The following is a 25,665-nucleotide window of genomic DNA, read 5'->3' as shown; positions in this document are numbered from 1 at the left end:
AATTTCTGTCGGTTAAATTGCCCTTGCTGAATCCCTACCAGGCCTCTCACACCCTCCTTGCCACTAATTTTTGATCATTTGTTGTTCCCTTGTTCCTGGGTTGATCAACACCACATCTTTTCCCCTGCTTCCCCCTCTCCCATGTCCTCCTGGAACCATCGATTCCATTGTTTTCTCCTCCAGACTGCCCCTCCAGCCTATCTTAGCTAGATATATCTGCAGAGATAATAATACGCACCAAAAAACAAGGCATAGCAAGACAGGCGACAAAAGAGAACACAATGATGACAACAACAAAGAAAACCAATGACCCAGAAAAGAAAAAAGTTGATTTTTTAAAAAGGGAAAACTTTTTAAAAATAATTTTAAAAAGAAAGAAAAACCTATAAATAGATCAAGGTCTGATTTTTGACCTCTAGGCGTCCTCCAGTCAAGTCAATGGGGTGCCACGCTCTGGCCCCAAAGTCTATTCTTTACACTCCCTCGTCTGCTCCCTGCGCTGCTCCCCCCATTGCTCTGCCGCACGCCTTTAGTGTTTTGCCTCGGTGTCAGACCAGGCCAATCCTGACACTGAGTCTCCATGGTATCTCCTTTTTCTGATGAGTATATCCTTAACACTTAACACAGTGCCTAGACTACCTGGAGTGTTGAACTAAGGCAGAAATGTACCTAAATTGTTACTCTTCATGCATTAGTCTGGGTGGACTAAAGGAACAGATTCATAGACACTCATATGTCTAAGAAAGAGCTTTATATCAAGGAGTATTGAATATTAAGAAAACATCCCAGTCCAGTCCAGATCAAATCCATTAAGTCCGATATTAGCCCATATGTCCGATACCGGTCTATAAGTATCAAATGCAGGAAGATCACAGGCCAGTTTGTGGGAAGTCTTGTGCATCCAGTGGTGGTAGAAGCATCTCAGTGCTGGGTGGGTTTCCACGTGGCTCCTCCAGCTCCAGGGTTCTGACTCCATCAGTGCAGCTGCATGTGGTTGTCAACAGGAATGTCTCACAAGGAGAAGAAACAGAGTGTACCTGGCCTCCAGTGAGCTATTTATCTCTTTCACACCTCCAAATCAAGCTGCAACCTGATTGACAGGCTAAATTCCACCCCTTCACTTTTAATAGTCTCAATAGACATCATATTATGTACGTACCACACTCCGCAAGACACAATGGCAACAGTGAAAGCAACAATGGAGTTAGGCATAACAGTAATTGTGAGTCTGGTTCAGGCCTGGGCCTTATTTCGTTCTTTTGTACATCAGGTCACTATGCGTCAGAAAAGCTACTCAGCAACACCTAACAACATGCACAGGATTTACATTTGATGCATGCATGTATGAAATAGGCTGTGTAAACATATATATGTTTATATAGTATATGATAATATATTTATACCATAAATAGTACAAATGTCATCTGTGTAAAATCTTAACCCGTAACGCCTGTTAAACAGTGAACACTGTGAAGAAGATAACTGGTAGAGTTGCATATGACTGTCCTCATCTCCTGTGGCACTTCCTTTATGACCAGGTATGTACAAGCTGTGAGGACAATGCGGAGGCAAATGGCTTTTGTGTGGAGTGTGTGGAGTGGCTCTGCAAGACCTGCATCAGAGCCCATCAGAGGGTTAAGTTCACCAAAGACCACACCGTCAGACAGAAAGAGGAGGTATCTCCGGGTAAGAAGTTGACACGTTTTCTTTCCTCCCACCTGCTTTTCTTCTTTGCTGAAGTGGTTTGTGAGGACATGCTGCCATGACCTGCGGTTACACAAGAGGGAAGGAAGTCCAATTCCGTATGTACCCAAGAATGATACCTAGGAAGCAGAGGCCAGACATGTCTCCAGCCTCCATCGTTCTTGACCCTGTGCTGACACCAGCCACCCCTCCCATGGCACCCTCCTTCTTTGCAGGGTTCAGTAATCCCGTGCATTAACTACACAGAACTCACAGACAAGTCTCACAATGACAGGGTTTATTGGGAGGAAGTGAACAGTTACATGGGTTGGAATCAAGATATTAAGGATGCATGTTTTTTTGGTTTGCAGCACTTCTCAGCTATGCCGGCAGCCACATTTTTTTTGTGGTCATCAGCCTCTCAGCCATGCAACCCCTTGGCCTTTGCTTTGCTTAAGCAAGTGTTACAATTCTTCTTTAGCATTGATAAATGTCTAATGGGCACCCTGCTCTGCAGGCCATCTTCCTGCTCCAAAGCACTCAGCTTTCTCAGCTCAGTCTGTGGCCTGGGAAGCCCAGAGCTGTGTCTCTTGGTCTTGGTGCTGTAGCTCCTGTTGCCTCTGCTACCCCAGCCCTGCTTCACGCAGGGATCTCGCCCATGCTCTGTTGGTGGCCATTCTTTCCTGGTGGTCATGGCATTCTCTGTTCTTGCTTCTCAGATGGCTCACTCTGATATCCAGCAGAGTGGCCTGAGAACTGTCTAACGTCTGATGGCATACCTTCACCCAGTAAGTGGGTGAGGGTTAAAAAGAATGGATAGAAGAGCCATAGCAACATTTGTCAGCATTAAACTCACCTTTGCTTTTTGTTTTGTTAAATTCAGGGAATTTTACACTGTAGGTAAAATGTGAATACTTAAGCAAATATTGGTGAAGGTAAGGGAGTAGATCTGAGTCTTCCTCCTTTTCCTGATCCTCACAGCCCTTCTTGCTGCGGTGAACACCTGAACCTGGAGCAATTGCACAGCAAGTGGGGAAACAGTTCCTTACAAGTTTCATTCTTTTCTCCTTATCTCTTAAGATGACTAGGTGTAAAAGTTTGTAAAAGTGTTAAAATCCTTCCTGTCACTATTCATGTAGTAAACATGTTTCATGGTGTTTATCTTACATCGACGAGCAAAGGAGCTTTGCTTTATTGTCATTTGAGTTTCTATTCTGTTGTTTTTTCTTTTATTATGATTTTATTTGGAGCTCTTTCAGATAACAGCATCTCATAGTACCATCACATCAAGCAGTATTGTACAATTGCTACCACTATCATTTTCAGAACATTTTCTTTCTTCTTGAAGTACTTTATCAGCTGCCCTTTATCCCCCACCCTATCTCTCAGGAAGCCTTATTATTTATTTATGCCATACCTTACATCATCCAACATGTCCATTCACATACATTTCTGTTGTTCATGCCCCTCTATTCTGGTGGGTTCTTTTTAATGTAAAATTCAATTCATGTATTTTTGCCTACGCATTATTACTTTTTTTTAATTCACTGAGTCAGCTAGTATTTGTGTGCTTTACATTCCAGAAACGTCCCTAGTGCTAGGGATGAAAAGGTGAGAAAGTGAAGCCAAGCAGCTGTGTAAGGACTAAAAGTTGGGTGTGGCTGGAGAATGGGTTGCTAGAGACACAGAAAATAGGCCGTCCCTTCAGAGGATAGTGGAGGAGAAAAGGCCTGGTGTGGACGCAGGTTTAACAGGTTAATTCTAGAAAGTCATTTGTAGCTCTGTGAAAGATGGCTCCATTGAAAATGAGAGCGGAGGAAAGAACATCAAACGTTTAACAACTGAAAAACAAGCTCTCACTACTATTCCGTCGATGCCAACTTACAGCGAGCCTGTAGAACAGGGTAGAACTGCCCCTGTGGATTTTCTGGACTGTACCTCCCTGCAAGAGTAGATAGCCTCATCTTTCTCCCAAGGAGTGGCTGGTGGTTTCAAACTGCTGATTAGATTTAGCAGCCTTATATAAAATCACGCGATCCCAGCTCCAGAAACAGACAAATTGGTAACATTATGGTAACACCTGAAATTTAAGCCATTCGCTTTTTTCTCCAGCAGCCTGGGATGGGTCTTGAGATGTGTTAGTCTGCGCTAGGGCTGGACAGCAGATAAGAAGTGGAGATGATGGCATATGCAAAATGTCAGGTTCTCAGATTTACTGGAGAAAGGAGAAATGGAGGGGAGAGTATTAGTTGACAGCCTGAAAGGAGTGGCTAAGGAGTGGCGCTGTCTGAGGTATGGTGACAACAGTAACACAAATTAGAAGGTTAGAAAAGGGTGCCTTGCTTGAATTTATGATCATAGAAATTGAATAATTAAGCATGATGGAAAACCAAAGGTTCTCCTCTCTTTTAATCTCTTGCATGATAAAAGGTGTCTCAATCAAGTATTGGACCTTTAGTCATACCCGCTTGTATGACTGGTTAACAGGCCGTGCTTTGATAATCTTATCATTATCATTAACATAGACAACTTAGGATTTATGGCACATAAAATGGGGGATAATATCAGACCACAGTGTTTAACAATTACACAATACTGAAATTCCTGGTCTCCCAAGTTGACATATTTTTGGAGGATATGTTTCAATCCCTGACATTTTCACCTCCCTGGTAAACCCTGCCCTCACAGACTGGGCACCTCTGGCACACCTAATGACAGCCCCACATTCTGGATCTGGAACCCAGCTGAAAGAAGATCCAATGCTTCAAAACTTTGACGCCACCCTTTGAAACCTCAGAGACCCTGGTGCTTTGGAAGATTCCAGTAACACCTTCTTGCAAGGCTGAGTCAAGAAACACCACACATTAACACTGCTTTGTTAACCGGCTTGTATGAGGAAGCTTTAAAGAGTTTGTGGAAGAATGGAATATCCCCACATACTGAAACGCACAAAACGGAGGTTAAATACATTAGATCCCAAGACTAGGATCCTGCCTCGTTTTGTTGACGCACACTATTGGGGGACCCAGTTCAACCTGACTTCACCTTTAACTTGGTGAGATAACAAGCTTATATGCCACTTTATCCATATCACATTGCAACATAATTATTTCCCAGATGTTTCTGATCCAGAAAAACTACTGAACTCTATGATAGTAAAAACGGATTATTTCTGTGATAATGGATGTGCTCCTTGAAGACTTGGAATAAGTAATATTTTCATTATCCCTTTCATACATTTGATTAGATTATCTGGCTTGCATTAAAAACAAAACCAAACCAGCCAACAACAATCTCACTTTGAGTTCTGAGGACGTCCACATGATTGATACTCACTCTTCATAAACCTCTTGTGAGCAGCACCCTTTCCTGGGGCTTTCACTCCTTCCTGACTTCTCTTGGATGTGAAAACAATCCCGAAAGCTCCCTTGGCTTTTCCTTCCAAAATGCTGAAGTGCTCACTTAACATTTTTATCTGTGAATTGAGTTGTAATTGTTCTGCAGATGAAACTGCTTGTGCTTTTTTACATCTTAATGAGTTTTGAATTTAAACGGACAGTTTAGATACTTACTATTCGATTATGTTAATTTCTTTTCTCTGGCACTCTTTGTTTCTACAGAGGCTGTTGGTGTGACCAGTCAACGACCAGTGTTTTGTCCTTTTCATAAAAAGGAGCAGTTGAAGCTTTACTGTGAGACTTGTGACAAACTGACCTGTCGGGATTGCCAGTTACTAGAACATAAAGAGCATAGGTACCCGCGCCTTTAGATCTGTAGTGAAAGATCCCGAATGCAGCAGGACCGGGGCTAGGAGACTGGCCAGCAGTATCGGCACAGTTGACATGTTAAACTACATCACCCTTTGTTTCTGTCGTCCAGCCATTACTGGATGATTAGTGGCATTATTCTGGATACTACAGCCTAGATGCCACAAATGTCACATTGCCATATCCCAGGGAACAAAATCAACCCCATTGGAGAACAGCTGGTCTACACCAGGTTTTCAGTTGCATGGAGTTAGTCTCCAGTGTTTTAATATAAAGAGATTTCATAATATGAAAACTTGGTCTTTTTTTTTTTTTTAAAGGAACCTTTTATATCACTGGATCCTAACAATTTCATGTCAGTATTTATTTCAGTGGATTTGAGCCATCTTTACAGTAGGGTGTGACTTTTTCAGACAAATGTATACAATTATCCAAGTAACAGGAGGGAATTGGAATAATTAAGTATAAGCATTCTAAACACAGGCCAATAAAAGTGTGAGAAACAGGAAGTAGAATATATTAAAGACTGTAAATTGGCAGGTATGCAAGTATATTAGTGATTATAATACTTGTTAATGGACAAAGTTCCAAATTAAAAGATAGGTTTTATGTGTGTACCCAATAATAACGCATTCTTCTCATACATACTTTTTAAAAGAGAAATCCTTAAATCTAAATATTTAGTAGGGTTGAAAATGGACCTGTAAGGTAAAACACACCACACTTAGAGCTAAAAAGAGGAGACGTCTCAACCATAAAAGGCTCTCTTCATCTAAAAGATGTAATAGTTCTAAGTGTATATACATCATTGCCTTAAAATAGTGCTGTTGGTATAGTGGTCATGCATTGGGCTGCTAACTACAAGGTTGGCAGTTCAAAACCATTAGCCGGTCTGCTGGAAAAGATGAGGCTTTCCACTCCTGTACAAAGTTAAAGTCCTGGAAACTCACAGAGGTAGTTCCTCTACCTTATCCTATAGGGTTGCTGTGAGTTGGCATCAACTTAATGGCAGTGAGTTTGGGGAGTTTAACTTTAAAAAATATAAAGAAAAATTGTATAACTAAATAGAAAACTGCACTTGGCCACCTTAATCTAATAGACCAGTACCCAATAATAACACATTCTTCTCATACATGCTTTTCTAAGTGCCCATACACAAAGGCAAGGTTACATACCAGGGGACATGAAAAAGTTATTGGAGTCAGTTTCTTGGCATCACTAACAGTGTGCCAAATAGTTAACAGTAAAAAATAGTATTTCACTCCACTCACTTTTCCAGAGAATAGTAAAAGGATGAATTTCCCCTCGCTTGTGTTTTGGAGCTAGCAGAACATTGACACCCAGAAGTGAAGAGGAAAGATACTATGAAAATGAAAATTACAGGAGAGCCTCACTTTTGAAATTCATGTAAAACAAAACAAAACATTAAAGAACAGAATCTAATAACCTATTATAATTTTTGGACACCATGATCAGAGTCGAGTTGGTATCATTTTAGAAATGCAAAATTCATTTAGATTTTAAAATCATGTAATTCACCATATTAAAAGAATAAAGGGGAAAACTATGTGACCATTCAATAGAGGCTGAAAAAAATATTCAATAAAAGTTATCCAGCCATGATATAAAATCTTAGCAAACTGAAAAAATAATAGGGGATTTCCTTAATCTTTTAAAGATTGTTAATGGAAAGAACTAGAAAGCATAATAGTGGAATACTGGCAATCCTGCCTATACTTATTTTATTATACTTAAATATTTCTTTTTTTCTAACCAGTTTTATCGACACTTCATCCACATAAATAATTCAGTAGTTCAGTCACATCATGAAGAGCTGTACAATAAAAGGTTAAAAATGTGTGTGGCGGGGAAGAGTTGTACATTTTCACAATCAGTGTTAGAACATTTTCCCCTGGTACTCACTGTTATTTGTGTAATTATTTTTTTAGTTGTGGCAAAAATATACACAACAAAGCATTCTCCAATTCCACTTCTACATGTGTCATTGATTATACTCTTGATGTTGTACAATTATTGATATCCATTTCCAAATTATTCTACCACCACTAACACAAACTCAGTCCCTTCTAAGCAAAGTGCCCTTCTTCACTCATGGTAACCGTTGGTCAAGTTTGGTTTCTTTCCTTTTTTTAAAGTACTGTTCTTGTTAAAGTCACGTATCATACACTACCATAATTAAAGTCCTTTTTTAAAGAGTTGTATATACATCATCACAATTAGTTTTAATGTTCCCTTTCCCCACACTTGCATATTTAAAAGCCATGTGTGTGAATGTATTAACTTAGGAATGTCATCTTCTGTGTGTATTATGGAAATAAAGCCATAAAACTGCGTCTTCTACATACTGTCTTCCTTGCCTAGACCTTCCGAGTCATCCTGTATAGTTTTCATATCACAGCATCTGTCTTCACTTCATGTAAAGGAATCAAACAAAGACCCACTGTCACATCTTCTGATAGTGTTGCCTAAAACTTCCTTTCAAGGAACAATGTTAGGACGTTCTTTTGTCACAGAGGCATATAATTGAGACCTCTATAATATATTTGTGTGTTGTTTTTAAAAGTGACCTTTAAAATATATATAGTGTCAGACTGCTAAAACCTTAAAATTATAGTCAAAATGCTGATGCTGTGTAGTCGATTCTAACTCCTAGTGATCGTACAGTGCCGAGTAAAACTGCCCCCCGGGTGTCCAAGGTTGTAATCTTTATGGGAACTGGCCGCCACATTTTCCTACCTCAGGATGGCTGGTGGTTTCAAATGCCAACCTTCTGGTTAGTATTTAAGTGCCTCACAACTGAGCCAATAGGCTATTTTAAATTACTAATAAATCTTTAAAACCGTTTACTATTTTTGCCACTTTGGCCAAGTGAGACTGCTAAGCAATGCAGAGTTGTGGTGTGTCTCTTGCAAACCCTCAATTTGAAGTATATCCGAAAAATAATGTAAATTGAAAAGGTTTTTTAATCTAAGGGATAACTTGGAAAGGGGAAAATATGCCTTGCAAAGTATATTTTTGCTATTTTTTATAGATCATTATTCTTCAAAGTTTTAATAAAGTATTTTTTATGAACCTTTGCTACTTTTGAGTTTTTCTGCTCATTTGACACAGATTGTGAAACTGATATGTTTATTTACTTCTTCAGATATCAATTTATAGAAGAAGCTTTTCAGAACCAGAAAGTGATCATCGATACACTAATCACAAAACTAATGGAAAAAACGAAATACATAAAATTCACAGGAAACCAGATCCAAAACAGGTAAACTTATGCTTCCCCTGTGAAAATAGCATTCCACTGCTGGGTGGATCAGTCCTCAGCCAGCTCTTGGAGTGCTCAGCAAAGGGTGATGAGACTACTCCAGAAACTGTGTTTTTGGAATCTTTGGGTTAGAAAACATTCTTTAAAATCATAAAATTTCAAAAACAACAATTTGCATTTGATAACAGCTCTTTTTATCTGACTGGTGAAATAATTTGTTTGTATCCAACTTTAAAGGAATGCCAACATTCTTCCCAGGAATGAGTTGTTTATATCCTGACTTTTAGTTGCCTAGGAATGCATGTTGATCCTGCCATTTCTGTCCAGGGAGGAAATGTGCTTCCATGTTTGAAATTTTCCACATTTTAGTCAAGCCTTGATAGGGGTCGCTGATGAGAGAGCCTTTTTTCTGCAAGGACTTTGTTTTCTGAGGAGCTCACAAAGGTTATTCTTACTTTGCCTTGCCAATCAGTAGGCCTCACCTTCAGGGTGAGTAGGTTTTTTGGTGAACATTTCTCAGTCAGAGTAGAAGGATAGAGATCAATATAAAACATGCCTGGCAAGGCAAAAGGTAAATGATTAAAGAAAATGAGTGAAAGTAGTGTAATTTTATGTGAAGGATGGAATGTATTGAACAAAATTAAAACAGTATTTTAGAATTACAGAACTAGAAATGACAAAAGAGTTTAAAAATTCTCAAATAAAGGAGCCGTTTTTTCCATGCCCCGCCCCAATAGGAAAATCAGTTGCGGGCATGTGCCTTATGATGATTATTGGGGTGGTGTCTGTTCACATTTATACTCACAGCACAGAGTGGAAGGGGCTCTCCTGGAAGGATGCCAGGAAGTGGAGCCAGCTCTGAGTTTGTGGCTTACCTCAAATGCTCCTCTCAAACCACAGCTTAGCTTACCACCTGCGAGTTGTATGTAGCCAAGACCCCCTTATTATGGTTTCTAGTGGTAACTAACCTGTTGGGTCACCCTGGTGGGTCACTGCCTGCAAGCAAACCTTGGCTACACTGCTGACTTTGCTTTTGCAGGATTCCAGTTCTGACCAGTCTTCTGGTGCCAAGGCTAAATTAACTGCAGGTAAAAGTAGGCAGATCCTAAAGCTACAGGTGCTAATGGAGAGCCAGAGAAGCATGTGAGGGGATTACTTGGATATCTGTGTATCAGATGTGTAGACACATGTGTTCTATATATGTGTGTTCTTTGCACACCATCAAATCACAACATTCTGTTTCACAGCATATTGTGGATATTAAGTAACACATTCCTCATTTATCCTATCTAAGAAAGGAACAGGATGTTACAAGCAATGTACTATGTATTGCATGTGAATAACAGTGTAATATGAGCCCCGTTGCCAGATATATAAACACAGCCAGCTAACAGATCTTATCTTGCACAGGTGCTGAGTTGGGCTACAGGGAGAATGTTCAAGGCCATCCTGTACTTTTCTAATTGTTACTGTTTCAGTATTAATCTCTTGAAGCCCATGGACATTATCATTTAAGATCATACATTTGTACATGTGTCTTTAAGTCCATCCTATATGAGATCCAAATGCTGCCTCTAAATGACCAGTGGAATACTGGTGGAGATCAAGCTCTTACCTTAATAATACATTAGCTGATCAGGAAAATATATTGAAAATTCTCCAGCTTTCTCAGACTCTAGAATCAAAGGTTGACTTCCACATTGCCAAAAGGTGCCAGTTGGGGTTACCTAATAGATAACCTGAGCAATGTCTTGTACTATCGTTACTAGAGCACATTTGAACACTGGAAACCATCTCATAAGTCTGATGACATCTGGATTGTTTATCTGAAAAAGACGCCACACTTGTTGCTGTGCATTCAATTCTTACTCATAGCAACCCTTCTGACAGAACTGCCCCTTTGGCTTTCTGAAGATGTTAGTCTATAGAAGCAGAGAGAGCTTCAGCTGAACACTGGTGGTTTGGAGCCTCAGACCTTGTATTTAGCAGCCCAGTGTGTGGTCCACTCTACTACCAGAGCTCCGTAGTAGATGACTGTGATTAAATTGTTCCTAGCCAAGTAGAGCAACCTGGTTGTACCTCCCTGTTTGGGGTGATAAACCATAAGAATCTGTCCTGTCCTTATTTATATGAATCTACAACACAAAGAGTGCTGTTTGGGTCTAGGGGGGGAATTTTTTGTTTTAAATTTTCTTTAGCTATGCTTTTGGGGGTTGTTTGTGTTAAGAATAAAACAAGTTACTGCCTGGATTTTGTACAGATCCATAAAGCTCCCATTTATCAGTGGAAAAATCTAGTAATAGTGATTTCCTGTGGTAATGGATGATTTCTCCACTGTTCTTATATCCATAGATCAAGAACAACCTGTGGTGGAGAGACCCACCAGGGAAGGCCTGACCGACTTGAGGGTGGGAGGACACCACATATCTCCCCAAATTACACCTTTTAAAATGATGAGCATAAGCATCTGCACAGTCTAGGGGAAATGTTAGGGGAGGCATACCTGTAACAAAGGTACAAAGATAAAGGTCCATTTTCAGGGCTGGTACTACCATCAGCTGTTGAAACAGGTTTTTATATGTAACCCTCAGCTCTATGCTGGGTTGGCTAGTCCCAATAGAGTCTTAGCCTCTTAACTGTGACAGATGGATCCAAGGGTTTGTTTTCTCTAATTCGGCTGCACATGATTTGGTGAGAAGGATTAAGTATAGTACCTTCCAAGTAGTTTTATTTGACATCTCATTCTATATACCTATCTCCTGGGTCGATGTTAAGGAGACATCAGGAGTTTAGTTTCTGTCTTCCTCAGTCTTCTCTAACCCCTGAAAAATACTTTAGAATATTAGATTAAAGACATGTGTCTCCCAGTACGTTACTGCAGAAGGGGCACGTTTGTGAGATCACAATGATGTGGATCTCAGACAAATATAGAAGCGAAGTGAGGAAAGGACTTAGTCTAGGATAAATGCAAAGTTTCCAAAGCTTTGCCATTTGGGTCTGTAGATCATAAAACTGAAACTGGCAGGGACAATGTAGCTTTTGATAAATGGGAAACTCACCATGGTCCTCAGATGACTTGACCGGTGAACTGAGTTCCCTGGTGAGAATTGTGGATGTGATGTTTCCAAGAAATTTCTTTGCCACAAAGATTGCTGTCGATGCAGAAGCAGGGGAAAGCTTCTACCGATTGTGTGGAGATCTAAAAATCATTACTTACGTGTATAACATTTAAGAGGCTGCCATTCAAGTATAGGCCCCAAAGCTAAAGGCAGGGCATTTTCTGGGACTGTAGTGAAGGCCAATTGGTGCAACATGGACGTCACAACACTAGAACTACTCTATGTACCCTGCCTTTTAAAATGAAGCAGGCTTTGTGGAACCATTGACACTTAACAACTTGGGGGCTGTTGCCAAGAACTTGAATATTGTTCACTGGGGAAAACTGTCTGGCCTCTGTGGTTCTTTGACATGTTGAAGACCAGTTGTAATGTGTTAGGCTTTTGTAGAACATTGGTGGGAATTTCCCCCAAGGCATTATCTGTCATTACTTGATTTTCTTTAAAGAAATGTCTCCCCAATCTGTTAGTTGGAAATGTTTCAATCTTGAACCAAAATTGTCCTCTGAAGTTTTCTTGGGAGTCCCATTTAGCTCGAATAATAAAAAGTCTCCACCTTTAGTTTTTCACTCTTTCAAAGAAACATAACACACATGCATGCATGCACATGCATGCAGTTCTACCCAGTCCTACAGGGTCACTGAGGCCAAAACTGGCCCCATAGCAGTGAGTCTGAGATTGTGGTTGTCAGTTTGATCTCAATACCTAGAGACGTGTGTGTGTGTGTGTGTGTGTGTATATATATACAGGGGGTATATATGGTACATATAACCTGAACCTCTCTCCCGTGGAGCAGCCAGTGGATGTGATCGGAGTATGAGATTTTGCCAAGTAGAGTACCCTATATACTTGAGTATAAGCCGACCTGACGATCAGCTGACCTGAATACCACAAAAACTGCATTAAAAATGTGCTGGAAAACTGCTTGTACACGAGTATACAGTATATGTTAATTTGTAGGTTTAAAATTCCCTGTATCTGAGTAATTGAAAATTTAAAATGATTGTGTACTAAATGAATGAGAAGAGCTAAGTATAAGTATTTCTACCATTTAGTGGCAATAGATAGTCATTGTGAAATAACTAATTTTATTTTTTTAAATAAATCATTTTATCGGGGGCTCTTACAGCTCTTATTACAATCCATACATCAATTATATCGAGCCCATTTGGACATATGTTGCCATCATCATTTCTAAAACATTTTCTTTCTACTTGAGCCCTTGGTATTATCAGCTCCTCTTTTACCCCCTCCCTCTCCCACCCTCCCTTGATAATTAAATTATTTTTATTTTCATATTTTACACCATCAGCTGTCTTCTTTTACCCATGTTTCTGTTGTCCGTCCCCCTAGGGGGGACTGGGGGTGAGTTTCTGTGTCAATCATTGCGATTGGTTCCCCCCTTCTCCCACCTTCCCCCTGCCCTTATGGTATCACTACACTCATTATTGGTCCTGAGGGAGTTTCTGTCCCAGATTCTGTGTGTTGAGAGCTCTTATCTGTACCAGTGTACATGCTCTGGTCTATCCAGATTTGTAAGATGGAACTGGGCATCATGATAGTTGGGGGAAGGAAGCGTTAAAGAACTAGAATAGTGGTTCTCAGCCTTCCTAATGCCACAATCCTTTAATACAGTTCCCCATGCTCTGGTGACCTCCCAACCATAAAATTATTTTCATTGCTACTTGATAACTGTAATTTTGCTGCTGCTATGAATTGGGCTGCCCCTGTGAAAGGGTTGTTTGACAACCCCCTCCCCTCCCAAAGGGGTTGGGACCCACAGGTTGAGAACTGCTGAACTAGAGGAGTGTTGTGTTTTGTCAGTGCTGTTTTGAAATGACAGACTTAAGTAAAAGCTCTACCTCAGTGAGATTTGCTTAATTTTTACCTTTATGTATATGATATTAATCGTATATCCAAGTTCACATTGGTTTGCACACGGATGTCTATTGTTCGGATACCCTTTGTTGAAAAGTTGATCCTTTATTGAGTTGTATTTAGGGTCTTTATCAGATCAGATGCCTGTATAAGTCTGGAATTATGCTCTAAACATTTTATAATCTTAATTCAGCCTTGTCTATTCTAGTCCATTTTTCTGTTTGCCAATGTTCTACTCTTGATCACCATAGCTTTTCATTTTTACTTTTTTTTAACAATATCAGTTTTGAAGATTAGTAGTCCAAATTTGATCAGCAAGATCAGGTTCCCACTGGAACTTTGAGAAGGGGTCTCCTATGTTCTTCAGATTCTGGTAGCGTAGCCACAGGCATACCGTAGCTAGTGGAACATGACTCCAAGCGCTGCCTCTATTCTCTTTTCTTTGTCTGTGTTTCTCCTCTTCTTACAAGGACCACCTCATTAATGTCATACAAGAGAAACTCATTTCCTAACTATGTCTGATCCCCACTAGTGTGAGGAATCCAACACATCTTCTCATCCATCTATCAACCCATAGTAAGGTCTCTGCCCAGATGTCAATATAATTGATTTTCCTGAATGCTAAGTTATCCATTCCCTGCCTTGTCACATTCTGTCACTTTTCCTGTACTTTTCTTTTATTGTTGAGAATATGTGTATAGCAGAGACCACTATATTTTTTATACATGTATAATTCACTTATACTGATTGCATTCTTTTTATATGTATATTTTACATATTAGAACTAACGATTATAGCTAACATTTATTGATTATTATGCACCTAATTCTGTTTTAAACTCTTAAAAAGTAGTTTATTGGCACATAATTTTCATATCATACAATTCAGAATTTCATTTATATCAGGAAGTTATTAACACATTCATTACCACAATCATTATTACAACATTTTGTTATTAACTCCTTATTTGCCCCCAGTCTCCCCTACCATGCCCCCAAGAAGCCATAACCCAGTTACTGTCTCTAAGTTGACCTAATCTAGATTTCCTTTTTTTCCCCTCCTGATTTTATTTTTATTTACAAGATCATTTTATTGGGGACTCTAACTTTTTTTTTACTCTAACAACTCTTATAACAATCCATACATCAATTGTATTATGCATATTTGTACATGTGTTGCTTTTTCTAGACATTTACTTTCTATTGAGTCCATGGTATCAGTGCCTCTTTTTTCCCTCCCCCAACCTTCGTGGCCCGCTGATCGATTATAAATTATTATTTTAAGCCTGGATTTCTTATAGGACAGCAGTCACATTCTTAGAGTTGCGTACAAGCTTCCTCACCCTCCTGTGTTGAGTTGTTCCTCCAGTTTTCCTGGACAACTGGCCTCCTTTCACATGGAACTAGACGAATTGGATGGTGCCTGGTTATCATTACTGAACATTTTAATGAAAGAGTGTATAAAAAAATTCTGATACAAGGTGGGGAAATGCAGAACATGATTTCAAGTTATCATGGACTTCAGACTGTGTAACAGTTGTGGAGGCTGTGTAAAACCCTGACATTATTTCCCTGAGATGATCTCTAAGCTTTAAGATAAAAATATCCCTTGATATCTTAAAAGCAAACAATAGAGTAGCTATGTATCTGGTCTATTGCTTTTATTCTTTACTCCCAAGAGTGAAAAAAAATTGCCCTGGAAAACTAGTTCACTGGAATAACAGACAATGCAAACATCAATCTTCACAATCCTAGGAACTAAATGGTGCCCAGCCACCACTACTGTCTGCTCTGAAAAGGGATCACATATTAGAAAGTTCTCATGGGAGAAATATGTGGAATTGCCCAAACACAAGCATCCAGACTTAGTGGTCTGACAAAGACTGGGAAAATCTCTGATGAGACTGTCAACCTCAGTCACTCTTGAGATCTGGAACTGGGTTCACCCCCATCACTCCGTTTCTGCCCAACATGAATCAGGTCTCTAATGAGGACAGGAACACCATAGAATAATGAGCCACTTGAGATACAAAAAGGCAGCATTTGCTGAAGGACAGGGTCTAGAGGGATTAGGAAAGGAGGAGGAATGGAAACTACCACGGGGGAAGTAGGCTATATATGGGTTTACATTGTGGTCATTGTACTCAGTGATATAAAACAAGATGCATGTAAATTGTAGAATTGAAAGCTGAACTGTTCTTAAAACTTGCACCTAATTCACAATAAAAAGGTAAATAGTTAAATTTTAGCTAGTAAAAAATGTCTGTTGAGCATGAATGTACAAATGTGCTTTACACAATTGATGTATGTATGGATTGTGATATGAGTTGTATGAGCCCCTAATAAAACGATTAAAAAAATAAAGTTAATGTCTAGAAAATACTAATGGCAACATATGTACAAATATATTTGATACAATTGATGTATGGGTTGTTATGAATTGTAAGAGCTCCCAATAAAATGATCTTTTAATTAAAAAAAGTCTGTTGAGCAGTATTCTCTTTATAATTTATATAGAGAGATTTATCAAATTTCCAGCAACTGGAAAGATTAGAGCATCTCAGATTACCATCACTTTTAAGTCTTAAAACTCAAATGAGTTCTAAAATTTGTGGGGCTTTTTTAACTTCTTACTTTTAAAGGAATTGTGTCGCTTCTACAAAACAATACATTATCATAGAAAAAGATTGGATTTTGAAGTGTTAGAATCAAAGAATCTTTATTAGGTATTAATTGCTCATCTATTCATATCCCACCTATTTGTGGAAGGACTAAATGGCTTTGGCGGATTTATTTTGCAGGACAACCATTTGCAAACATGATAGTGCCCCTCCCCCCCTTCCTATTCTATCATCCCTAGGATTTAAATTAGTTTTCCAATGTCTGTGGGATCCTTGGTCTGTCCCGGTGTCCTTGATCCTATAGCCGATATTGAAGTCATCATTTTAAGAATTCCCAGCAGAGAACAACAGTGCCCTGTCCTTTGGATCTTCAGATTATAAGGATACTATAAAGAAGTAAATGTGAAAAGTGAATCTTATAAAAATCTCATAATGTTTGGGTAGATGCCTTATTTTCTTTCCTACTTCTTAATAATTCAGCTCACTTACCTTCAGGTTGATTCTGACTCAGTGACCAGTGGCCAGAGTGAAGCTACCTTCGCAAGTTTCCAAGACAATAATTAATTAGCGGAGCAAAAAGCCTCAATCTTTCCCCACAAGAGCTCTGGTCCATTTGAACTGCTGACCTTGTGGTTAATAACCTAGCACATGACCCACTGTATCACCAGGGCTCCTCTCTGTTTTTCTTAATTATAGGATATTCTGGGATGATGCCACATATTTGTTACTTGGCTAGAATGAATGTAGTAGAACTTGTTCACAAAAAGTTTCTTTCTCCTGTGCATAAAAGCCTATTTTGTAGTCCAAACCTCATCCTTTTAGAGAGACTATTGATTTTCCTGGATGTCATCACACTGTAATTTCTTAAAAGTATATTCATTCTCTTGCAAGAATCCCCAGACTGATTTGAAGTGTGAATTTAGTGACTTTGTCTTCCAGGAGAGTTCTTTTGGGTCTGTCTTACCATTTAGATGGAAGGACGTTCAGAATTAGCATTGCTGATGGGTCTAATGTACATATTAAGAAGTCCATTTTAAATATTATAAAACAAATTTTCTGCCTTACATTTGGATGTCTTTTTCCTGCTGTCATTTTTCAGAATACTTGAAGTAAATCAGAATCAGAAGCAGGTGGAGCAGGACATCAAGGTGGCTATCTTCACGCTGATGGTAGAGATAAATAAGAAAGGGAAAGCCCTGCTGCACCAGCTAGAGGTGAGTGAGCTCCTTCCTGGCATGCGGGGCCTCTTCAGCACAGCACTTTCTCATATGCAGTTGTGCATCTGAAAACGGAGCTTTAAAAACCTTTAAATGTTCATAACCTCCTCGTAACTTTTGAAGCCTTTACATTTTCCCATGTAATGGTTCCTGTTTATGATTTAGTACCATTTCTTCCTCCAGTTCCAGGTGTTGGAATACACTAAGAGCATCTTGTTCCTCACATTCACCTCATAGCACATGCCTGCCCCAGAATAGGAGATCGGAAAGTTGTCTTGAGCCATTGGCCTGTGTTACAATTCTGTCATCACCACAACAAACAAAATAAAACTCAGTGCCGTCGAGTCGATGCTAACTCCTAGTGACCCTATAGCACAGGTAGAACTGCCTCTGAGTTTCTGTAACTATTGGAGTAGAAAGCTCCATCTTTCTCACTCAGAGTGGACTGCTGGTTCTGAACTGCTGACCTTATAGATCACAGCCCAACAGGTGACCACTGCACTCTAAATGGGGGGAGTTATTATGGATAATTTTCTAGAAGGATACCCTGGTAAGTTCTCTGCATTTATTTATCATATTGCAGGTAAGTCCAAAGGTTAGTCATTTTATTAATCACAAATATCAAAATGTGTCAACATAACCTGTATCTAGGTCTGTATCTCTGAAGATGGGGTTTTCATCTCTCCAACCTTCCCTGAAGAGTTTTGGGCTCCAATATAGACTACATCAGAAAGGCAGTTGGACCACCTCTAGGGAGTCTGTTCGTTCTCCTTTCAGAATAGGCTTTGGGTGTGAGACCCAAACTAAGCTGGAGGGGCAAGATGAGGGTTGTAGGGTAGATGGGGAAAGGGCGTGCACTGAAATTCTCTTAGGGCAGCTCTGCTACCCTCACCCAATGAGTGGGTGTATTGTGATGGGGGCAAAATTCCTTGGCACAACTTTCCTAGACTTTTCCTCATCAATCTCATTTTTAGTTTTTTGAAAACTTCTTCCTTTTGAGAGCCCCACAATCATCCTGTTCCTCTGAGAAAATGTCAAGTTGATACCTTTGGAATCCCCAAGGAAGGAATCAGCATCACCTTTAGAGCTGACATTTCCGCCTTGAACTGAGCTGGCCCATCAGATCCCTTTGGAAGCAACTGTTTTACTTCCCCTTGGTTTTGAAGGCATTTTAACAAGACCAAGACGAGGTTTTCTGAAGGAAGGTGTCTGCATGTGTGCATTAATCTCAGAAACTAGTTTAAACCTGTTTTATTTGCAACACACCCATTCCTGTGGAGTGGAACAGTAGTAGTGATCCTCTGCTGTCTGGGTACACTTAGGTAAAAGGAGACAGCGCTTGTCCTCAACAGGTGCTAGTTAACTGTTAAGCTGTAGAGGCTCAGCAGGAGAGCTGTCGCTCACTGTTGGCTCAACACATCTGTGTCTTCATCAGCTTTTGAAATATATCAAGGTCCAGATCCAAAGTTAGAATCTGCACCGACAACAGTGGCTGCAACAAGGGCTCAGGTATAGAAACAATTGTGCGGATGGCCCCAGACCAGGCAGTATATCCTTCTGTTGTGCACAGGCCCGCTATGAGTTGTAACCACTCAGAGGCTCCTAAGAGCAATGACGTTTAGTGTATGGCTCTTAGAAATAGTGCAGTTCGACCATTGTTGTGTGTGAGTTCTCTGTCAGAAAGCTGTGCTTCCACCCAAACCCCTGCAGGCAGAGGTCACTCTGCACCTTGCTGGTAGAAGCAGCCTTTGTTCCCCCACCCTAGTTACAGTAACAGTATTTCAGGCTTCTGCCTTTTTGTGGTGGTAAATAGTGCCCTCAGTATCATGGACTTCTACACGTAACCCTTTTTACCTGCTAAGACTTGTGGGAAATCACTTAAAAAAATTTTAGCAGAGCAGAGCAAGATTCTCAATTTGTAACCTCCCCAAAGAATTTCTGTCTTTTCTACACCATTTCCAAAGAAGCACTTTATTATGGGGGGGTGGAGTGTATTTTTTCATTCCTTTAGCTGATTTGTGTTGGTGTGGCTAGCAGCACTAATGTTTAGTTTCCTGTCTCTGATCTGGTTCGGAAGGCTCAGTCACGGCCACCCGGTTGTAGGTGTTGCACAGCAGTCGTCCGTGGAAGGCTTTTGACTTCGTGGGTTCTATGTTGGGCCACTAACCGCCAGGTCATTAGTTCAAAAACCAGTCTATCCTCAGGAGAAAGATGAGACTTTCTGCTTATGTAAAGAGTTAAGTCTCCAAAACCACAAGGGAGGTTCTGTTCGGTCAGTGGTGCTGTGCTCAAAGTGGCAGCTGCACAATTAGCTGCTACATTAGAACAAGGTGCTGCTGTCTTGCTTCCCAAAATTAAAACACAACAAATACACACACTGCCAGCACATAGAATTTGACTCATTGTGACCCTGTAAGGCAGAGTAAAATTGCTTCATAGGGCTTCTAAAGCTGTCTGTTTTGTCCTCCCCAAATTTTATTAGCATATAATTCACATATCATACAATTCAGTAGTTCAGTCACATCAAGAGTCATATAATCATCGCTATAATCAGTTTTAGAACATTTTCTTCTTTCTTGTGCTCATATTAGCTCTTCTATTCCCCTCTAGCTCCGTGCCGTCCTCCTAAGGAACCATTAATCCAGTTACTGTCTCTGTAGGTTTAACTAACCTGAATTTCATATACAGAAAAATAAAATAAAAACTGACAACCATAACAAAGTAAAACAGAAACCTCAAGTCAAAAAGAAAAAAAATTACTAAAAACTAAAATTTAAGTGGGTCATAAAGGGAGAGCAAATGATGGTGTTAAATTTTAACATGACTAAAGCTGTCATTTTTAAAAGCAGCAGAACCACTCAATGTGTCAGTAAGCCGAGCACTCCACCCACTGTGCCACCAGGACCCCCTTGCCTGTTTTCATACGATTCCCCACAAGGTTTCTGGTTGCTATACAACACTTACACGGCACCAGCTGTGGCAGACATTTCAAAGCAATCCAAGGCTGGGCTTCAACAGATACAAGTCAGACTATGCTTCTGAGGCGGTACACAGCCGTTCACTGGATGGGCTGTGTAGCCACTGGGGGTGCACAAGGTCCAGAGCGCAGCCACGACTGCCTTGGCTGCACTCCGTCTCTCTGTCACCCCGCAGCCATGAGGTGCATCCAGTACACACATGAATCGCTCACTCTCTAAGTCGTATATTTCTGTGGGTTTTGACAAATACAAGTCATGTGCCCAGAATCAGAGTGTCGTGCAGAATTAACTGCCCTTAAAATGCCCTGTGTTCCACCTGTGCACCCTCCTTCCCAGATCCCAGGCCACCACTGATCCTTGCACTGTCTCTATTGTGTAGTCTTCTTGAGAACATCAGGTGTTTGAATCATGTGCCTTTTTCAGCACTCAATGATTGGCAGGCGCCAGAAAGAGCCTGAGGCGAGAGGCACCTTCTCTGAACAGAAATGAGATTACTACAGAGCCACTTGTTTCCTGCTGCCTCTTCATTTGACCTTGTCCTCCTCTTACTCTGAGTATGTGTTCAGATTTGAAACTAGAGTCAGGGTCGAGGCTTGCTTTTTATTGGAAGTGTATGTGCTTGATGGGGTGTAGAATTCTACTTAAAAACTTTCCTTAGGTTCTTGGAGCCTCCTATCAGCCTTGTTCTCCTTCCTCTCCTTGGCTGGTGGGGATGAGGGTTTTGACTGGGGTCTTCAGCTAACAAGTCTAGGCTCTGGAGAAACTGGTCTGCTCTTAAGCTTTTCTCAGCATCTCCTGGCACAAATACTGGCTGTCTCTTTTGTCGCCCAGGGTAATTCTCAATAGACAGAAGTAGCAGGCACATGTTTTTACTGCATCAAAGGGAAAGATCCTCTCTCTTCAGCACAGATTGCATACATTGGGTACTATGAAGCCATGAGGCTGAGTGATTCATGTGATCTGAGCGCTTTGCTAGGTTGTGGGATGGTTGTTTTGGTGAGTATTGAATGTAACACATTTGCTCTGTTAGGGCTATTCTGTCATTTACCTTTTGTATTGGGACAAGCATTAACTGAGACATATTTCCTAGATTATGCCAAACCAGACTTTGATGCTGGAGCTGCTAGTGGGTGTGTGGGACCAGAGTTGGTTGGCAGTGTGTGGGGTCCTTTGTATGAAGAGGGAAAACCACTAAGGATCCTTAAGAGATGGTGGTAATTTTAATTCTGGAATCTGCAAATAACCGTTAAAGTGCATAGTCTAGGTGGGAATGAAGTTTAAGCATTTCTCCTTGTTTTCAGAGTCTTGCCAAGGACCATCGCATGAAGCTCATGCAGCAACAACAGGAAGTGGCTGGGCTTTCTAAGCAGTTAGAACACGTTATGCATTTCTCCAAATGGGCTGTGTCCAGTGGAAGTAGCACCGCCTTGCTGTACAGCAAGCGCCTGGTAAGTGTGGTGCCCAGCGTCCTGCAGAACACCTTTGAGCAGTTTCTAGTTCAGATGAGTCACAATCGTGTGTGTGGTCTGAAAACACTACTTTAGCTCACATGCTATAGAGGTAACTTCCATAGTCTTCTGTCATTTTTATTCTTGTCTTATTCTCCATGGTTTCTATCACTTAGTTTCAGTGGTAATTGAAATGCATACAACCATAGCAAAAGTCGTCATTGCCAAGCACCTGTGTGTGTGTCAGGCACTGATTCTAAGCATTTTGTTTACACTCTACGTCTTCTGGGCGGGACACATGTCCCCTCTGCTCTACAGATGATGACATGAGGACACAGAGGTAACATGCCTCAGGCCACACAGGAAGAAGGATACCTAGCGTTCAGACTGGAGTCTCTTGTCACTTCTGCATATCTGACTGACGCAGGAGTACTGCAGAGAGAAGTTGGCTATGGCTTGGTGAGCTGCTGGCAGCTGAGGCCCTGCTTATGGAGTTCTGGGCTTAGGGGCTGAGAGTCTGCCTCTAACTAGCTCCCAGATGTTGCTGCTGGCCTGTTTGGCAGCATTTGTGTGGCCAGGACCAAGAAGAAGGTTAGGCCATTTTCCCACCCTGCTTCCATTTTATTAAAGATGGAGCAAAGATTTCTATTTTGAAGTAACTCAGGGTAGCTACATTCTGATACCCACCGGGGTTTGTGGAATCAAATGTCCTGTGACCATCTTCTAAATCAGGGACTGTAGTTCTGGATAAGCCTTTGAAAGTCAGTAATGCATGATGTAGAATATTGATAGGTAACCACCACCATCCCTTGTTATCCAAGGGTAATGGTCCAGGAGATGCCAGATACCGGGATACATGGGCCCCATATGTGTAACAGCATCAAATTTCCTTACAACCTTTCCTCATCCTCCCATTTTTTAATCACCTCCAGATTACCTGATACCCAGTAGTGTCAGAGCTTACGTGCTCTCTGCCCTCCTCCAGTATTTTAAATTGTTGGCAAATAGCTAGCCCAGGATGGAGAACCTGTAGCTATGATGTGCCAATTGTATTCCCACAACCTCCTAATCCTGAGAATCCTGAATTACATTCAACTTTTAGGGTTTTGTATTTATTTTGGGTGGTGGTGGTGGTGGTGATGTATTCTTTCATTGTTTTTTAGAATGTAGTCTTTCAGCCGAGTGACTTGGTTTTGCTTCTGCTCTTATTGGGCATAATGAAAAATATTTGGGTAACAAATACCAACTCCATTGCCTACATTTTTCTAAAAATCAAAGTGGCTAGAGGAAGACAGATTTTTATTTTTCAACAGACTTAACAATGAGTGTTTGTAGTCGTGTATGTAAGCCAGCATGTTCCCACAATCAGATAAGGGCGCAGTCACCTCTGAGCTTCGAGCCTTCTCTAATTCCATTCCTTGATCTTGGAGCGCCCTCTCTGTATTACACAGACACGATCTGCACAGTGAATCAGAATCACTAGCACTAGATTCTGGATTATTGACAAAATAAATCCTTTTTCTCAATATAAAGATCCCTGAGTCAGCACCTAGAGTGAAAGATTTCCCAGCTGTTTGTAAATTGCTTAAGTTAGTGGTTACACTAAAAGCACTTTGAAGGAAGGGCTTTTCCAACTTCAGAAAATTGGAAAACTTGCTCTTTAAGAGTTCTTATTCTTTGTAAATACACCTTTGCTCGCTCAGGTTGACCAGTCAGGGATGTAAGGGATTTTATATCTTTAAAGTTTAGGACTTATAATTGAAAGTTCACACCCAGTGAACCTGCAGAATCCCATCTTTGAAATAGTGCGGCTTCACAGCACTTATTTAGCGTGCTGCCATTTGTTAGATGCCGAATTTACCTTAGTGTTACTTAAACAGAAAGCAAGGAAAACATTGAGAGCGGGTAAGAAAGAAAGTAACACAGGTTTTCTCTTGACTAGCAGCAAAGTAGGGTTTTCTGTACTACCATTGGCTGGGGATCTAGTAAGGGATGGTCAGGAAAGGGCTTCTATCCCCTCTCCTGTCTTCTCACCTAACAAACCTTCGTGGGCCTCCCTCCTGAGTGAGCCATTCTCTAGCCCTGCAGACCTCACATCCAAACTCAGGCCTCTGACCACGGTGTGATCGCCTGCCTGTGTACTGCACGGCCAGGGCACCATCAGCCGAGCACAGGCCTTGATTTGTGTTCTGTGACCCACTACCCTTCATCTAACTAAATCCTGCATCCTTCCTTTAAAGGGTAAATAAAGAGAGGGTGTTTTCTTTTTCTTTTTAACAAATGTTTGAGTTGGTACTTCTGTGATGTTCTATTAGCAATTCAAAATGCTGGCTTCAGCCTGGTTCTCTCTAAGGTAGTTTTTGTTTGTATTCAATGGTATAGCTGAAGTAATAGCCCAAAACTTTTGGGATAGAGAAATCGCATTGTCCACTTTTCAAAACCTTGTGTGATTGTCTGTCGTGAGGGGGTGTGTCTGCTGGAGCCCTTGGTGTGTGTGTGTATGTGTGTGTGTTGGAGGCACATTGAGTGATCTGCTAATGCTCCTGGTCTGCCTGCCTTCTAGATCACCTACCGGTTACGGCACCTCCTCCGGGCAAGGTGTGATGCTTCGCCGGCGGCCAACAACACCATCCAGTTTCACTGTGATCCTAGTTTCTGGGCTCAGAATATCATCAATTTAGGTAGGCCTCTGCACCTTCTGTCCAAGTGCCAGTGTTCTTAGTGATTACAACCTGATACTAAAGCATATTTCCCTCTAGCTCGCAAAAATGTTTTCTTCTTTTGAAGACAAAAGTGCTGCTTGTACTATTGTGTTCTTAGTTTGTAGGTGGTGGCTATGTATGTGTTTCTCGCACACACCACCTTGCACAGGGAAACATTCTCGTGGTGGCATACAGTGTGTCCTGACTTAAGGATTTGGAAAGTTCTCTTTATAACAGAACCCTGTGTGTCCTGTTAGCTCAAGATGTGTCAAAATGGAATTAAAATTTTGTAATTGCGTTTAAAATGAAAGGACACATAACAAATGGTTTATTCCATATTATTGGTGCCCCTTGTCACAGTGTGTCATCACTCTCATGCATTCCGTTCTAGAGTTGGCCATTTCTGCCACAACTCTCCCTGCCTCCTTACCTCTTACCGGTTGAAAGCTAAGTGTTGACCACTTGGTCTCCTGTAGATGAATTGTTAAGGCAGCTCATGACTCATGGCTGATCAGAGTGGGTTCCCACTCTTGACTGCTACTGAGAGAAGGCTTTGGGTTTGTTTGGTAAAGGGTTCTTTGTTAAACAGTAGTTCTCATACTGTTAATAGCTCACGTGTTCTATGTCCCTCCCTACTCATTAGGGGCCTTAGTGTTTCCATTGCTTTAACTTGCTTAGGGAAGATCTCTTCCCTCCCCCTTAACTTCCTTCCTATGGGGTCTGGTGCATTTATTGGGTAACTGTCTCATTGGAGAGTGCACGCTTCAAGTACTGAGCTTACAGGGCCATCATGAAAGGGGCAGTAAGCAGGGCGTTCCCATGACAGTTTACGGTGACACTGTGCTGAGTAGAGAGGCAGTCTTGCTATCTCTTCAGGCCAACAGAAAAGTAAGAATTCCCTATGTGTTTAAGGAGCCCTGGTGGCATTGGGCTGCTAACCCAAATGAGAGGTCTGCAGCTCAACCTCAACAGC

General features: G+C 40.9%; 1 protein-coding gene across 1 annotated transcript in view; it reads left to right on the top strand.

Moving 5' to 3' along the window:
* Window positions 1–25,665, top strand: part of TRIM24 (tripartite motif containing 24) — a 110,587-nt gene that overhangs the window by 60,397 nt on the left and 24,525 nt on the right. The window contains exons 4-9 of the mRNA XM_045288919.1: window positions 1,539–1,686; window positions 5,304–5,436; window positions 8,617–8,733; window positions 17,447–17,561; window positions 21,844–21,990; window positions 24,554–24,671. Coding sequence (XP_045144854.1) covers window positions 1,539–1,686; window positions 5,304–5,436; window positions 8,617–8,733; window positions 17,447–17,561; window positions 21,844–21,990; window positions 24,554–24,671 — 778 coding nt within the window. The remainder of the gene's footprint in view (window positions 1–1,538; window positions 1,687–5,303; window positions 5,437–8,616; window positions 8,734–17,446; window positions 17,562–21,843; window positions 21,991–24,553; window positions 24,672–25,665) is intronic.

Source organism: Echinops telfairi, unplaced genomic scaffold (assembly GCF_000313985.2).
Source record: "Echinops telfairi isolate 266 unplaced genomic scaffold, ASM31398v2 ScPeMD7_23;HRSCAF=83, whole genome shotgun sequence".
Classification (NCBI taxonomy): Eukaryota; Metazoa; Chordata; class Mammalia; order Afrosoricida; family Tenrecidae; genus Echinops; species Echinops telfairi.
Note: the sequence above shows the minus strand (reverse complement) of the source record. Positions and strands in the feature narration are given on the sequence as shown.